Source organism: Pleurodeles waltl, chromosome 11 (genome assembly GCF_031143425.1).
Source record: "Pleurodeles waltl isolate 20211129_DDA chromosome 11, aPleWal1.hap1.20221129, whole genome shotgun sequence".
Taxonomy (NCBI): Eukaryota; Metazoa; Chordata; class Amphibia; order Caudata; family Salamandridae; genus Pleurodeles; species Pleurodeles waltl.
In genome coordinates this window covers 900,115,208-900,131,800 of record NC_090450.1, presented here as the reverse complement: position 1 = coordinate 900,131,800, position 16,593 = coordinate 900,115,208, and the positions used below count along the sequence as shown (strand labels likewise).

The window sequence follows — 16,593 nt, the reverse complement described above, 5'->3', positions numbered from 1 at the left end:
AGGAACCAATTAAAAATCCTCAGATCTAGGATTGGTCTCAAATGACCGTCCTTCTTGGGAATCAGGAAATATCTTGAATAACAACCCTGACCCCTTTCCTGCTCTGGAACCAATTCCACCGCACCTTTTGCCAGCAGGATCTGAACCTCCTGCTGCAACAACAGGAGATGGTCTTCTGAACAAAATGAGGGACTGGGAGGGATCGGAAGGGCAAAACTCCTGAAAAGGGAGAGCATATCCTTTCCTCACAATGTTCAGAACCCAGAAGTCTGACGTAATTAACTCCCACTCGTGGAGAAAAAGATGTGGTCTTCCCCGTACAGGAGAAGTGTGGTTGAAAATGGGCAGAAAACTAGGGCTGCTTCCCTTGTTGTTGTCCTCCAGAGAAAGAGGATGATGCAGGGTGCTGCTGGGTCGCCACTCTTGTCCGAACCCCCCCCCCCCCGCCCTCTAAAGGACCTATAAGGGAGGCTGGTAGGCTGTTGGACTGTGGACTGGGGTCTCCTACAGTAAACGTCTCCATGCCCAAATCCCAGGAACCCCCGACAGAACCTGAAAGGGGTAGTAGAGGAGGCTTGCAGACCCAAAGACTTTGTTGTGGCCTGACTGTCGTTAATGCGCTCTAGGGCAGAGTCAGCTTTATCACCAAAAAGTTTTTCCCCATCAAAGGGCATGTCCAAGAGAGCAGTCTGTACATCAGAGGAAAAACCTGAGGACCTCAACCATACGTGCCTCCTGGTTGTAATAGAGGTACCCATCGCCCTGGCCACCGAATCTGTAGAATCCAGGCCAGACTGGATTATCTGTTTTGCTGCAGCCTGAGCATCCGATAGGAGTTCTCCAAATTGTCCCTGCACCTCCTGTGGCAGGTCAGGAACCATAGCCCTAGCTAAATCCATCAGGGCGTGCACATATCTACCCAAAACAAAGGTAGCATTTGCTGCCTTGAGTGCCATACTGCAAGAAGAAAAGGTTTTTATTGCCGACTGCTTCCATCCTCTTGGATTCCCTATCCGACAGAATCACAGGGAAGGAGCCTGGTGCAGACCGTGTGGAACAAATGGCCTGAACAACCAGACTCTCCGGGGTAGGATGTTTTGATAAGAATCCTGGCTCCCCAGGCGCCACTCTGTACCTCCTTGCCACAGACCTATTGACAGCAGGTGGCAACACAGGCTTATTCCATAGCTCTAAGTTAGGCTCTGTAAGAGCATCATTAAACAGAAGCAATGGATCCGCCGAAGTAGAAGAAGGGTGCAGGACCTCAGTCAGAATATTTGTTTTCACCTCTGCAGCAGGCAACGGAAGATCCAAAACATTTGCCGCCTTTCTAATCACAGTATGGAAAGAGGCCGCATCCTCTGTAAACTCCCCTGGTGAAGAAAGGTCCCATTCCGGGGAAGTGTCTAGCCCACTGGCCGAATCCAGCCCTTGATATTCCCCCAAGGGCTCCACAATCTCCCCTTCTTCCAACACCTGCCTCTGGTACTCTTCTTCTTCCAAAAGTCTCAAAGCCTTTCTACGCGACCTCAGCCTGGCCTCTAACCTCGGCGTCAACATAGAATTAGCGACGACCATGACACCGGCTTCAGAACTGAAAGGTGTGGAAAAGGAGAAGAAGGCTGATTTTGGTCTAATCCAGCATCCGGATCCGGCGCCGGAGGGGATCCCATCGGCGCCACAGACACCTGAGGCTCCATCATCGGTGTCGACTGACGGGGTGATGAGATCGCCTCGAAGACCGACGGCGCCAGAGAAGCCTGAGGGCTCTGAGGTTGTTGAGTCACAGTCGGACTAATCTCCCACGTCGTACAGTGCTGCCGAGATGGAGACCTGGATCTTGAACGGCTCCAAGCCAAGCAATGCAGAGTCATGACAACTACGCCTCTTGTGTTTCTTCACAAAGAGTGAGAAGAGGACCTGTGATGACTCTTATGTCCCTTCTTCGCCTTGGCCAAAAAGAGTTTGGCCTCCCTGTCCTTCAGAGCCTTAGGATTCATGCTCTGGCAGGATACACACTCATCGACATGCTCGGAGCTCAAACACCAGAGGCAATCATCATGAGGGTCAGTAACCGACATGCGAACCCCGCACTCTCAACATGGCTTAAATCCAGACTTCCTAGGAGGAGAAATTGTAACCAGAAACAAGATTGTAACCAGAAACAATATGGAACACCTTCAACAGTAGTGAGAGCCAGGAGAAAACAGTCAGCGTCGAAGGCACGGAAAAAATCCAACTGACGTCAGCACGCCGGCGAGGACCTCTTATTGGTGGTGACGTCAGATGGAGTCACGTGGAGCCGTGCAATTGTGACATCCTCGTCAATGTGGAGAGCTGGGAAGAAGATTTTCCGTCAGATGCTGGTGCATGGAAGAATTCATAAGGTGAGGAATCCACAGGTAGTTATATCCATCAGAAACTGTACTTACATGCAACAAAGATCCTTTGGTTCTAGTAATAAAGTAACAAAATATATTTTTGCTATATAAAAACAATTGGCCTGGAGTTAGTCATTGAGTGTATGTCTCATGTATTGACTGTGTGTGTACAACAAATGCTTTGCACTACCCTCTGATAAGCCTAACTGCTCAACCCCACTAAGATTAAAGAGAGCATTAGTATTATCTACTTTATCCTCTGTTAAGCCTCTGGGAACCCCAGGACTCTGTAGATAGCACACTTCATTTTGGTATAGTATATTCAGAGCCAGCTTCCTACAACTGAGACTTCTAACAGGAGGCAAGCTCAGTCCAAACCTTTGGAAGCAGGATGTAGAAAGCAAAGTCTAGTCCTTTCACTCCCAGGACAGAAGCAGCAGGCCAGCAAAGCAAGAGGCAGACTGGCAGTCCCTCCTGAGGCATCCAGCTCTTCTTCCTGGCAGAATATCCTCAGTCCAAGAGTGTTCTAAAGTTGTGGTCTCAGAGGTCCAATACGTATACTTATTTCAGCCTTTGAAGCAGGCAAACTTAAAGGAAAGTCTTTGTAGTGCACAAGGCCCTGCCTTTCTAGCCCTGCCCCAGACACACTTCAGGGTGAGTAGCCGCGCTTTACAAATACTGATTGATTGATTGACTGAGAGGGTTGGAGACCTCTTTGTGTAAGGACAGGCACAGTCCTATTCAGGTGCAAGTGTCAGCTACTCCCACCACTCTAGCCCAGGAAGACCCATCAGGATATGCATGGCACACCTCAGCTCCCTTTGTGTGAATGTCTAGAGCAAGGATCTTAAAACTGGGGGGCAGGGCCCCCTAGAGGGCCTCAACTGATGCTAGGAGGGGCGCCAGGCTCAGGCTCTGGCAAAAAGAAGCGTTATGCTGCCAACAAGACTTTGTTTTAACTTGAAAAAAGTGATCAGCAACAAACCGCTCTGTAAAGGACCAACACTAAAATGTTTTGTCATCTATAGCCAAGCTGGGAGCATGTGTCAAAAGGGAAGGGACTCCAAGTAACCTTCAAAACCTCCAACCCCAATAATCACACTGTGGATACATTTACACATTAGTTAGACTTGCTTCACCAGAATATTAAGTTTGGCATCATGTATTTGATTGCATTTTTAAAACAGTGACTGAACTGAACTGCAATGTTTAAATAAGTCTAGACATATTTAAACATAGCCAATTTAATAGGAGTAATTGTGAAACATTTGGAGGGGGGGGGGGGCAGATTATTTTATTCCTCAATTGGGGGGAGGAGGAGGGAGGCACTACAAAGTTTGAAGACCACAGATCTAGAGTGATTTCACAAACAGCCCGTCATATTGACCCCACATGTATTCCACAGCCAGGCGGAGGCACATAATGGTTAAGCTTTCTAAAAGTGGCATCTTCAAAATTACAATTTAAGAATCAACTTCACCAAAAGATGTATTTTAAATTGTGAGTTCAGAGACCCTAAACTCTTATCTCTACCTGCTCTCTATGAGAAATTACATTTCAAAGATATTTCAAGGTAATCCTCATGTTAACCTATTGGAGAGATGGGCCTTGCAATAGTTAAAAACAAATTTAGCAGTATTTTACTATTAGGACATGTAAAACACACCAGTACATGCCCTACCTTTTAAATACACTGCACCGTGCCCATGGAGCTGCCTTGGGCCTACCTTAGGGGTGACGTACATGTAGTAAAAGGGAAGGTTAGGCCTGGCAAGTGAGTGTCTTTGCCACATCGAACTGGCAGTTCAAAACTTCACACACAGACACTGCAGTGCCAGTTCTGATGCATGTTTACAGGGCTACCTCTGTGGGTGGCACAATCAATGCTGCAGGCCCACTAGTAGCATTTGATTCACAGGCCCTGAACACACATGGTGCAGTATACTAGGAACTTACTAGTGAATCAAATATGCCAGTCATCGATAAACCAATCCCCGATACGATTTAGACCGAGATCACTTGCACTTGTAAAGTACCCGGAGTACTAAAGCCAGCAAAATCAAAATTCAGCACAGGATCAAAAACTAAAGGTACGAAGCCAAAAAGAAAGGGGAAACCCTGCAAAAATGGCCATTTCCAAAACTTAATATCACAGTATACTGTAACATTATTAGGCTCTTTTGAGAGGGATTGGTAAAGATATGTTAATGATTATAACCATCATATATTGGCATAATTATGCTAAATAGTGATTTACTATACAGAATCATGAGACTGTTTTATTTGCAAGCAGCAGGAATGTATGTAAACACATCCTGCCGAGCATTATGTCCACTTCATTTTCATATTAGGGTTTCCTCTTTTGGAAATAGAACCAGAGCACCAATGTGCTTTGTACATGTGCGGAGTACTTGGGTATATGCCCAATGGGGCAGGGCAATATGGAGTATTTATAATACTTCAGTCTCAGTGCTGATTTTAGTGAAAAATTTGTTTTTGCCTCATATGTACTCTAAAAAAAAAAAAAAAAAAAAAAAAATAACATTTGCGAACCATGGCAGTAAGCATAAGAATATACATGGAACTAATTAAAAGCCATTTGAAAGACAACAAATCATTTATTGATCCGTCCATTTGTGAAATTTATTTAGCCCTGTCAAAATATTCTTCAATTAACTGGGCCACACATGAATTTTTTCTCATACGACAAATGGAGGTACATGTTAGAAATGGTTTAGGAATCACTCAAGGTGACATGAACAATATCCTTTTTACAATGGAAAGGACTTAAGGTTTTTAAGTGCTAGAGGCATATGCATCTACAGAAATCATATAGCCCAAATCTGCTACAATGCAACGATGTGCTGTTTAAAAAAAAAAAAAAAGGGGTACAAATAGTGAGGGAAGAAAATGGGTGGTTGTAATATAAATAATAAAAGAGTGGTCAAGGAATTTCCGTCCCATTGATTGGTGCCAGGAGTAATTTAAAAGTTACCGACCTTGGTTTTCCATGGGATGCCCATCAGACAAACAAACCAGACTAAGGGCCTCATTACGACTTTGGAGGTCCGACTGTCGGACCACCAAAGCTGCGGGGATGTGGCGGCCTTACCGCCCCCCACTACCCCTCTCAGGTCGAATTTTCAAAGTTTCCACCAGGCTGACTGGGGGAAATGTCGAGGCCAATGCCATTGCACAGTAGCACCCTCGGAATGCGCACTGTCAATGCACATTCCAAGCGTCTTGGCAGGGGGGCCCCTGCACTAACCCCTGTGCCCCCATCACTGGCTTTCTGTCATCCTTTCCATGGCAGAGAAACCACCTAAGAAAGGCTGGCAGAAAGTGAAGTCAAGATGGGCAAGGCAGCAGTGGCTGACCAATACTTTGACGCCACCACTTCATCAGGATCCTGGCGGTGGCGGAGGTCTCCTGGCGGTCCGACCGCAAGGGTCGTAATCTGGCAGTCGGACCGCCAGAATTGCAACGGTCTGACCGACACAGAGCTTTGCAGTCTGAAGACCACTAAACTCGTAATGAGGCCCTAAATCCTGAACAGAAGGAAAGACAGAAAAAGCTATGTCTTTCTGACCTTCACATAACCAACGTTATCCCTTTGTCAATTATTCATCTTTGGAAAATCACAGCCAAAGACTGTCACAAGAACATTTTATCCATTTAGTGTTAGGTTATATTGTAATTGTATATTGTATTTGTTGAGTGCAATTTACTTATTAAGCTTCTTGACACTGGCATACAACTTTCTTGTTACACTGAGAGCTGTAATGGTACTAGTTGAATTGACAAGTATGTGGTACCTTCCGAAACTGAAGCAAAGAAAACCGATTATATAAGTATAAAGAAAGAAAGCGGGTTCCATGCTCTGGTGTAGTAATGAAAAATTATGTTTTTTGAAAAAGTGACAGTCTGTGCTTTAAAAATAGTAGAAGACTTGGGCAGAAAAGCCTAGATGGCTTAAACCAGGTGAATGTGGCAGCCATGAGGGCAGATGTGACCTGATAGATTGTTCTGTGAACATTAACCATAGCCTTTAAAAACACCTTACTATGGAAAGGAAGATAATGTTGCTCTTTTTAAATTGGTTTAATACTGTGTCATGTAGTGAGCTCAAGAATCTGATGGGCACCTGCGTTTCAGACCAGCTTCAAGCGGCTAGGATGTTTTTCTGGGGCATCCATGCAGATAATGTTTCCATAATGTATCCTGGACTGGTCTAAGGCATTAACCAAGATGTTTATCAATGAACGGTAAAATAGATAGTAAGCATGGTGTTCAAGGGTTCCAATTTGCCACTCAAAGTAACAACACGACTGACTGGATGTGACAACACTCCAGTAAAAAACAAAAGCACTTTGTCACATGACAATTTATTTCCCAGAATTTCCTAGTTTGGGTTCCAAGACCAGCAGAAGGAGACAGATGATAAAGAATGATTTCTTACATGATACAATCCAATGGATTTTTCAGTTTTTCCACACCTACGCTTCTGGAACCACTACTACACACCACAAAACCAGTTGATGCATTTAAGTGTGTGAAATGTGTTTATTTTTGTAAGGAAGGAATTAAAGGTAACATCACTCTACTGGCCCTGTCATTTCTGATCATCTTCTGAACTCGGGCAGGAGAGGCAGCGGCAGGAAGGCAGGAGCCCCAAGCTCCACTCTAGGTGTAACACAGGTGCATTAAGGGAGACGTGATGCATTTCGTCTCTCTGGCTTTTCAATTTAATTTCACTGATTTGGTAAATATCTTTTCGGTTGACTGATCTATTATGTCAAGTAACTAATTTATAAGTACAAGGTTGTCTTTCTACTCAAAGTAAAAAAAATATATACAAAAATGATGAAAAAATGCTGCCACGATCGGTGGAACGGTGATGCACACGTTTATGCCACTTACAAACTTTTTGGTCATTTGCGTTTTCATTTATGTTGTTGTTTACTATGCATAATGAATATTTCATTGAATGAAACAATAATTATTTTGTGATTACAGTAACGACGTGGACGTTTAACAATTCATGTCTTTGTGGAGTATTTTATGTTGGCACAGTCTTATGACTGCCTTTTAAATGGTGATTGGCTTGTTCTATTTGGACTTGATGGAAAATAGGCACTTTACTTGAGAACGGATGTAAAGGTGAAACGTGATGTCTCTGGCATCGTTAAAATAAATAATACTTGCCTTATTGTATTCAAATTTGTCTGCATCATGGTATTTAAAGGACTAGTAGCACTCATATGATTGACCCCGTCTTCTCGCAGTGTAAGTATTCAGACTTGAGCACCTTTTAGAACACTGATTTCACAGCATGGCAGTAACTTGTATCTCTTATTTTAAATGCAATAAAGAAAGGTTAACTAACCCCCAAAAGTGTCTACCTGGCAAGCTCAGAATTTCTTTCCCTGCAAATGGATGTTTGAGCAGTTTTCTTTTTGTCACCGGTTGAAATACCACTTGCTGCCTCTTGGTTGATCATCTCAACTGGTGGTCCAACACTAACAATTAGGCCAGACTGAGCCCACTTGGTTGCTTTTCGAAGAGCTGCCACAGCTTCCTCTGTAATAACTTCACAGCAGCCAGTCTGAAAAAACAAATAAGGGAACATATGCACAATTATACAGCAAAACGAGTATAAATAGAGAAAATGCACAAACTAATTCAATAACAAAATCACAATTAATTGCACGTTAATGGAAACTTGTGTTCCAAATATATTTGTATTTACATGTAATACTGCTTGATTCCAAACCAGGGACCTCTTACAAAATAAAGAGAGCAAGAGCAACAGAGCTCTCTTGATACAATTGTGCACAGGTATTACTTTTGCAAGTGTAGTGAATGGAACAAAATAGAAGATTTCAGGATTCAATTATTTGTATTGAATTTTTCAGCCATAGAAAAATGTCGCCTCATATGCTTCACATGACCAACATTGCCCCCCTTGCAGTAGAATAGGACCCATACCCCATGAGAATCCCCACAATACAGAATGCCTGACAAACGACATAAAGCTAGATCAGAAAATACAAAGCAAAAAAGGGAAGGAAAGGAAACTGCTAAAAGAGAAAAGGAGGATAACACAACTTTGGAAACGTTGAATTCTTTATAACCTAACGTACATATTGCACATCATCTCCTCGTTATCCAGGAGGTACAGAGTACAAAGACCAAGGGGACCTGGTTGCCAAATAAATAACTTCAGGAAATGTCTCATGTTCCTCCATCACCACCTCCCCATTTGTAACCATTTTTGGACTCTCACCACTATTAAAAGCATCCATAATTGGGCCAATTTCACCTCTGTAAGTACAGGCATTTTCTCACCATAAAAGACTAGGTTTCACAGGGCTCCGCAAAGGGCATAAACTGGCCTGAACACAGTCACATCAAAAGTACGCATGCACAATGGGTGCTTTAAGATGTGCTTATAAATAATAGCCATGTAAAGATGACGTTGCAAAAGTGATAAAAAAAATTAACTAATCAAAGGGATGCCAATAAATTCATGGTTTTGAGCAAGGATTTCAATACACAACATACAGTTAAGATACAGTTAACTTTACAGTTACTGCAGACAACGAATGCCCAGTGGATTGCACTTGAGAGAGAGAGAGAGTGTAGAGGAGAAAAAGCAACGGGCACACAATATATATAAAAACTGAAGGTTTAAAATGGCTTTGCAGTTCTGTGGAATATTATCATAGAGTGCTGGCGATTATAGGCTTGTGGCGTTTCTCTTTTTTGCAATAACAAATGTAAGTGACAACGAGTCGGACAGATGAACATGCAGAAAATATCCAAAATGACTACGTTTATGTATAAGTTCAACAGTACCTCTCATACAAAGACGTAGAGGGGAGATTTCCCCAAACTGCCTTTCCTACTGAAAACCTCCAACTCTGGGAAAGGCAGGTTGCTTGCCCATGTTTTGTAAAGATTTTCAACAATCATGTAAAGAAACCCCGCCCGAACTCTCCCAGAATCCACTTGACTTGAAGTCAGACATTCTTGTTTCTCTAAATTGTTCAGTGTATTTTGTGCAAGAGATTTAGGGGTCTAATGCACAATGAGTCAATTTGAAAAAAGTGGTTGGTGTAACTCATTTCCAAGAGGGAGCCTTCAGCCTTCCATTTCTATATGGTCCTTGATGACCTGAAATATCTTTATAATGTATGGCAGGTGGTACTTTCTCAAATGTAATAAATTGGAATGTCTTATAACTCTTTACCTTGGTCATGTCTCGGTCCATCTTCACCACTTTCTCCATATTGGCACCAGTACCCAGGCGGAAAGGTCGCCCTTCTGTGCTACTGCAAATACAAAGGAAAATGGAATTAAAACGGTCTGGGAGCTATTAGTTTCAGGAGCTCTCTTTACAGAACAAAACACATTTGAAATAAAATACAGCTGTGTTTTTTATTGACTCTTGACCATTTACTTCCAGGACGCAGAGGTCAGACGGATAATGACAAGCTTTGGGCACACAGGCATTGAACAAGTTATGACCCCTTCTTTTCCCAGATCTGTCGGTCACTCCTATTCTACCTAACACTACTTTCTATGCTTTGTTACTCTCTCGTTTCAGATCAGATTGACCTTGACTACCTCACTTCCTTGGTACAAGGAATTTTTCCATTCTAAAGCAAGGGGTTAATTATTTTTCCCTTTTTTAGAAGAAGACTTAAATGAAAATTTGTTCTTTTCAAAGGCCCTGCTGGTGCTCCTCAGATCCACCTATCTAGAAGCCCACCAACATTTTTTCCATTCTATACTAAATTCTATGTACTTTCAAAGCCCAACACATCTATGCTATTTTAGGTCCAAAATGATGCAGTATTTCATGCATTCCATCTAAACTACTGAGATTTTAGTTGTAATTATTTGAGATATCATTAAATACTGGATACTCAAAATTTTCCATAGCCTCCGAATGCTCCATAAAACCTTTCACAACTGGCCATTCTTTGCTATGACCCCACACAATCTACAGGTCTAATAGTAATTGTAATATGGCAGTGGGTTTTAACCATTTGACTTCATTGTACCCTCAACTTAAGCATGACTGGAAACGTGGGACCCCACTAACTAATTAGTGGAATCTGGGGACCCCTCCAGTGAGACAATACTGGAATCCCAGGACCTCAGCCTAAGCATTTTCACAAAAAAATAGAAATGTTTATTTCAGTGGGAAAGGTAGGAGCTATTTCATTATCAGTTGAGGCCACCTATGTTTTATATTCTGTTTGATGCATTTGCACTACTTACACAAATCAATCTGAGGATACCTACTTAATTGTTAGCCTCCAATTGAAATTCCTTTACATTTACACAATTTAAAAAAACTTTTACTTCTTTATTTTCTAAACACTTTGTTAAACTGCTAAAATTAATTTTCTTAGCAGTACGGGACCCCCAGCAGTCCCAGGGCCACACTTTAAGAACTTCTGTAATGAGGAATTCCTTTAGTAAGACTGACCATTACAGCATAAAAATCGATAAGAACCTTCTTTTATAATGAATTATGTAATATTTAAAATACTTAAATTATCAGTAATGATGATTGAATTCTGCTAAGAATCAGAGCAAACTGTAGAAAATAAAGTAATAATTGGTGCAGTGATGGTCAGGATCCTAGACCTTTTGTCTTGCACAGGAGCTTCACCACTGCTCCCAATTCAAGGGGTTTGGGACTGCGGCCTTGGGTGCCCTGGGAAATAATTTTTTGGTTCAGAGGTGGAGGATCCTGGTAGGCACAGGATGTCCCTTTGAGAAAGCCCAAGTTTGAAATTTAAACAGTGGCATATTTTAGAGCCTCTGCCGGAGAACTACAAGAAGGTGTTACAGCCTCACATGCACAGCGGAGAGAGCCGACACGCTCTATTTCGAATTGAGAGAATGACTGTCAGCTCCAGGCACTAGAAAGTGGAAGGAGGAGGAGTCCTAGTTCCAACCAGGCAGGTCTATGGAACACCACACCAAAGGTGTCATAATGAGGCAGATCCAGTGTGGAAAAGCAAGTGAGCCAAGGGGAAAGGAGTGGGGAGGAAAGATAAGTTCCACCCAAGCACCGGGGACCTATTTTTTTTTCCATAACAACTACCTGATGGCCCTGAGAGCAAAAGTACATCTTAGCACAGGCTTTGATTAGTAGTGAGCAATGACTGTGGAACCCCGTTTTGAAGGGTGAGACGTCTAAACACTTCCCCACTTAAGAAGGTAAAGTACAAGAGTGACATGGACAAAAGAGTTTTTCACTCTGTGAAGGGTGACATCACTCCAGCAGCTGAAATTAGGGGATTTTCATCAGTAGGTATTGAAAGCCAGGTGCAAGACCAGGCAGAACATCAAGGATATTTTAGGAGATACTCTGTTAGGGCCTCAGTTCACATGGAATGTGAGGTGGATAGATTGACACTATTGGAAAGTCTCATCTGAGGAAAAAGATGTTAGGGAAGTGATTATAGAGCTCGTGGAAACAGGAGTGCTGGGCCCTTTTGCTGTCACAAGGTTGAAAGTTCATAGAGTCTTCAACTACCAGTGAGATTTCTTTCCAGACACCTGGGGCCAAAACTGTAATGTTGTAGTGCTGGGGCCCTCCAACCATGAGAGGTGTTAAACAGGCAGCTTCCATACTTGTAGGGTTGACATACAAAGAAAATGTGTTTGGTGCCGACCAGAACTGAACAATGCAGAACAAAATGAGAGATTTCCAAGCCACTGAGAAGGAACAGTTAAAAGTGAAACATAAGGTCCTGTTTTGTTTCCCAGCCAAACTCAAATTTCTGCGTGAGGACAGGGGCACCCCCTTCATTGATCAGTAGGCCTTCAAGGATGCTGAATATCATTCTTTGAAGGTTTACCAACAGGCAGTAAGAGGTATTGAAGATTGGACCCGATTCACTGTGGCTGACGTTTGTGGTGTTCCAGACTGTAGATTGTCTAGTGTGCAAGGACTTGTTTTGTCTTCTCCCCTATATTACATTATTTTCACTTCCCCTTTTGCAATTTCAACAAAGGTCTAATACTGAGCACACCTAGTGATTTTTTGAAAAAGGATACTAATAGTGTTTGAATATTGAAATATACTATGTCATAAGGGGCTCATTTTCAGGACATGTTCTTCTTTAGTAATATTAACTGTTTACATGTTATGCCTAATAAAGAATATTTTAAAAAATAAAATAAAATACACAGTTAAAGATAAATGTGGACACTTTTGATAACTAGATTGTACCTCTAAAATAGGAAAGTATTAGTCTTAAATTTTGTAAACCTGTTAGGTACAGTTTTCAATTCAATATTTTTGGCTGATTGAGCAACTGAACATTATGTGTTTTGAATATTGTTATTTTTCAAATTCTGTGATAGTTAAAGCAAGGCAATAAAAAATGTAATGATTCGTTAAAACTGACGGCTGTCATCCTCATTTCTTGCTACACTGATACATTCTCCAATTTTGTGATACATTGTATATTCTCTCCTAATTAATTTCTCACTACACAACTGGCAGACCTCTCTTTAGAAACACAAGGATACAATGAGTATGGAGAGTATAATACAGTAACTGACATGCAGAATGAGCAGCTTACAATGAAGTGCAGGATTTGCATTCCATTACACTCCACCTGGCACATTTCTGCAACCAAATTGCAACCCTCAATCATATTCGTAGAGGTGTTGGAGATGAAAATGTCTAACATAATTTATTTTATTTTTTAACTAATCAATAACGTATTTATTGTTTCAGCCCTAGGATCGGCCATACAAAAATGCAGAAAATTTAAAATTAAAAACATGGTGATAATCAATGCAGATACATCAAATACAAGATGAAACACTGATATGTGTATTTCATTTAACTTTCATTAGTACTGCAATATCACATTATATTCAGTTATTCAAACGGCACACAGTTGTCCTACAAGGGGCCTTTTTGCCTCTTTAAGACACATGCCATTTGAAAAGACCTTTGGCCTACTTCTCAAAAATGGTGCTTTATAATTATAAAGTCCCAGCAGCTGTAGTCTAAACCCACTGCAAGATTCTATTAACAGCCTAATACCAGTATGTCAATTCACATCTACCCAGGAGTAAAAGTAGAATATCATGGAAATTCTACTGCATGGTTAAGTAGGGAAATAATCCAGGTTTTGAACCTACGAAAGCAAGACAGATAACATTTATCTTGAAAAACAATGACTATGCAGGGTAGGAGAATGGTTTCTTAGCAGCTGTGACACCAACAAGGAGTTACTGACAAAAGTACCCTTTTAGGTCGAGCATAGCAGTGCAAAAGCACTGCTTTTCTGATGTGTTGGTATGTATCTGGGCTTTTAACCACGCCCACCTCACGCCCATCACTACCACTTGTTCATGGGCTTGTCCTTCAAAAATCCTCTGATGACATTGGTAAATGGGTTAAGTTTGTCCCTCCTTGGAGAGGTTTTATTACCGCCTTGGCCATTGCCCCTGTTACACGGCTAATTGCACTTTTGCCGATAAGTTTGACTGTGAGTGAACTTCTTTTTCCTTTTGTGTGTCTCTTCACGCTAATGCTGTGGCACTGTGAATCGTCTTGCTTATGTGAAACTGTTTTACTTTTAATTTTCAATTTATGTGGCAAGAAAAGTCCGGGTCGGAGTTTACAACGCTAATAACTCCAACTCGAGCAAATGCGAGACCTGTTACATTGCAATTGCTTGTTATACTGTGGTACTGGGACAAGACGCATTCTTCTAACCAGTCAGGACAGAAGCAAACATAAATGACTTCTAAAACAAGCACTTCCAAAGCCAATGGGTTTCACACTGTCACATCCGTGGGAAAATCATGACTTTTTGATTAATTTATGTGGTTTGCTTCATTATTTAAAACACAAAATGCTTCCAACATACATAAACTTTGCAGAAAAACAGTGTTCTACTCCTCCGGAATATCATTAGGAATACTAAAGAGCTTGGAGAGAAAAATATCTGCATACATTTTTCCAGACTGGCTGGGCTCCAGTTGAATTAAAAAAAAAAAAAAACTTGCCTTGCGGTGACAATTATCTTGCAATAGGCAGAAAATAAATAAATTACAGGGATGAAGATCAACTGACACACTTTGTGTGAAGGGTGAAAATTGAGAATTTTTTAAAAAATAGGTCAAAAACACCCACTGCATGTTACCAGTAAATATATACTATTTTCAATATAGACCTTTAGTTAGTAAGTATCAATACATTTCTCCTATTAATCACCTTACATTTTCTTGTCCTTCCTGTGCTTAAAAATTATCACAGCCATAATTGATATAGTACATACTAAGGTTCACATAATCACAGGATATTAGAGAAATATGATTTATATATTCACCTATACAAAGTTTAAAGATGGAAACATTGAATTTTGTAGGATGCTCCAACTAATGATAAAAACACAAAACCATGGGCAATTTTGCATCTTGAATATATAAGTTTAAAGAACAGAAAAAGGCAAGTAAAACATACGTCTGAGGAGCATGCACTGTAAAGGTTTATTTATTTTTATTGCTGAGCAAAAACCACAAAAGAGCTGGCAATGAAAATAATACAAACACAAATTTTTACTATTACCTCAGCAATGGTTGCAGAACCTCATGGGATGACTGATCTTCTCGTTTGTGTATGAAAATAGAGAGCTTTCCATCCACAGCCTCACTTTCTTCTCCTAAATCTTTGTCTCCTTTTAGGGAATTTTTTGGACTTGATTTAGATAATGCTGAATCAGGTTCCGAAGCAGTTGGAGATAAAACAGTCTGACACCCTTTGGCAAGGAAAGAAACATGACAATGATGTTACTAGAAAACAATGTTGAGGAAAAAAAAAACAAGTGTAGACTATTAACTATGTAGAACTCTGTAATGGCTCTATAACACAACCGACGTGTTATCAAAGCTTTATAATTTCAAAAGAATTTATTAGAGACATAACAAAACTTTAAAACTACAGTATATGGTCGAGAATATAAGTACATTCTTGATAAAAGTCATTAAGACATGTTGCACTGCATAGATTAGGTATCGGCCACAGATATGTTCCTATTTGACTTATAAAGAGAATGGGTTTTAGTGCCTTATAGTAAGAAGCAAGTGTTAAGGCGAGAAAAAAAAAACAGGAAGGTGAGGAAGAAAAGTAATTATTTGGGGTTAAGGGGTGTGCACCCAAAAAAGAAGAAGAGGTTGCTTTAAGGAGGTTGTGCTTCTAAAGAACAGTAATTATGGAGGCTTGATTATTTCCAGATATATGTCTAACTTAGCCGATACTCAGCTAGACGCACTTCCACAAAAGCTCCTGCTGTTGTCAATATTATTATCAGCACTTCTAATAAAGAAGACCCAGGCCCATCATCTATATTAGATATTTTCCTAGATCAAGAGAATAGTTTTGATATAAAAAATGAGAAAACGTTCTCATAGGTGTAAATCGTGAATATCAGGTTTTGGGTTAGGTTTGATAGTCATTGGCCTAAAGTGAAAGGTAAGTGATTGAGAGTAATGTTGGTGTGGAAGTTTTTATTTATTGTATATTCTAATTTCCACCAGTGTGAATGGATATGTTAGCAGTAAAAGAAAAAAGGTAAATGGTCTAGGTCACCCTAGGATTCGTTACAATGTCAGCAAAGATTTGCCTTAATAGACTAAGAACAACATTGTCCAACCTTGTGTACTTTTACTAAAGACCAAAAGAGTATATGACCCATCTAGTACTTAGAATGGTAAGGTAGTGAGGATTTTGGGCATGAGCAAAGAGTTACAGATTTTTCACCAGTTAGATAGTGAGGGTAAAGATATGTTGTAAATGGTGCAGGAATCAGCCCATTTTCTTTGTATATATGTATTTATTTGGGTAATATACTTGTCTAGGATCATATGTATTAAAGATGTGGTGTGACCCTTACTTGCTATCTATTCAAGGAACCTAATGCTGCCTGGGCTAGGAGTTCCTCCAGTTTGTTAAGTGCAACTTTAAGTTTTAGAAAACTGTATAATACACATAAAGGAAGACAAAAGTTCCCTGCTTAAATAGCAAAGGAAACAACGTTTTTAGTAGAGCTATAATCTCTGACCAGCGAAGTATAATAAGATGCTCAATTCTTTGAAAACACATTTTCAAGTCTATTTTGATGAGTGGATTAAACTAAATCAATTAGATATTAGACTGTCTCAT

The 16,593-nt window shown here is 40.7% G+C and overlaps 1 protein-coding gene across 5 annotated transcripts in view; it reads right to left on the bottom strand.

The window, feature by feature from the left end:
* Window positions 1–16,593, bottom strand: part of HECTD4 (HECT domain E3 ubiquitin protein ligase 4) — a 1,724,100-nt gene that overhangs the window by 894,415 nt on the left and 813,092 nt on the right. For all 5 annotated transcript variants that reach the window (XR_011199486.1, XM_069214810.1, XM_069214812.1 and 2 more), the window contains exons 37-39: window positions 15,001–15,190; window positions 9,634–9,715; window positions 7,784–7,986 (exon numbers count right to left, since the gene is read on the bottom strand). Coding sequence is in view for 4 of the 5 variants with exons in the window: in XM_069214810.1 (XP_069070911.1) it covers window positions 7,784–7,986; window positions 9,634–9,715; window positions 15,001–15,190 (475 nt within the window). In the remaining variant the exon portion in view is untranslated. The remainder of the gene's footprint in view (window positions 1–7,783; window positions 7,987–9,633; window positions 9,716–15,000; window positions 15,191–16,593) is intronic.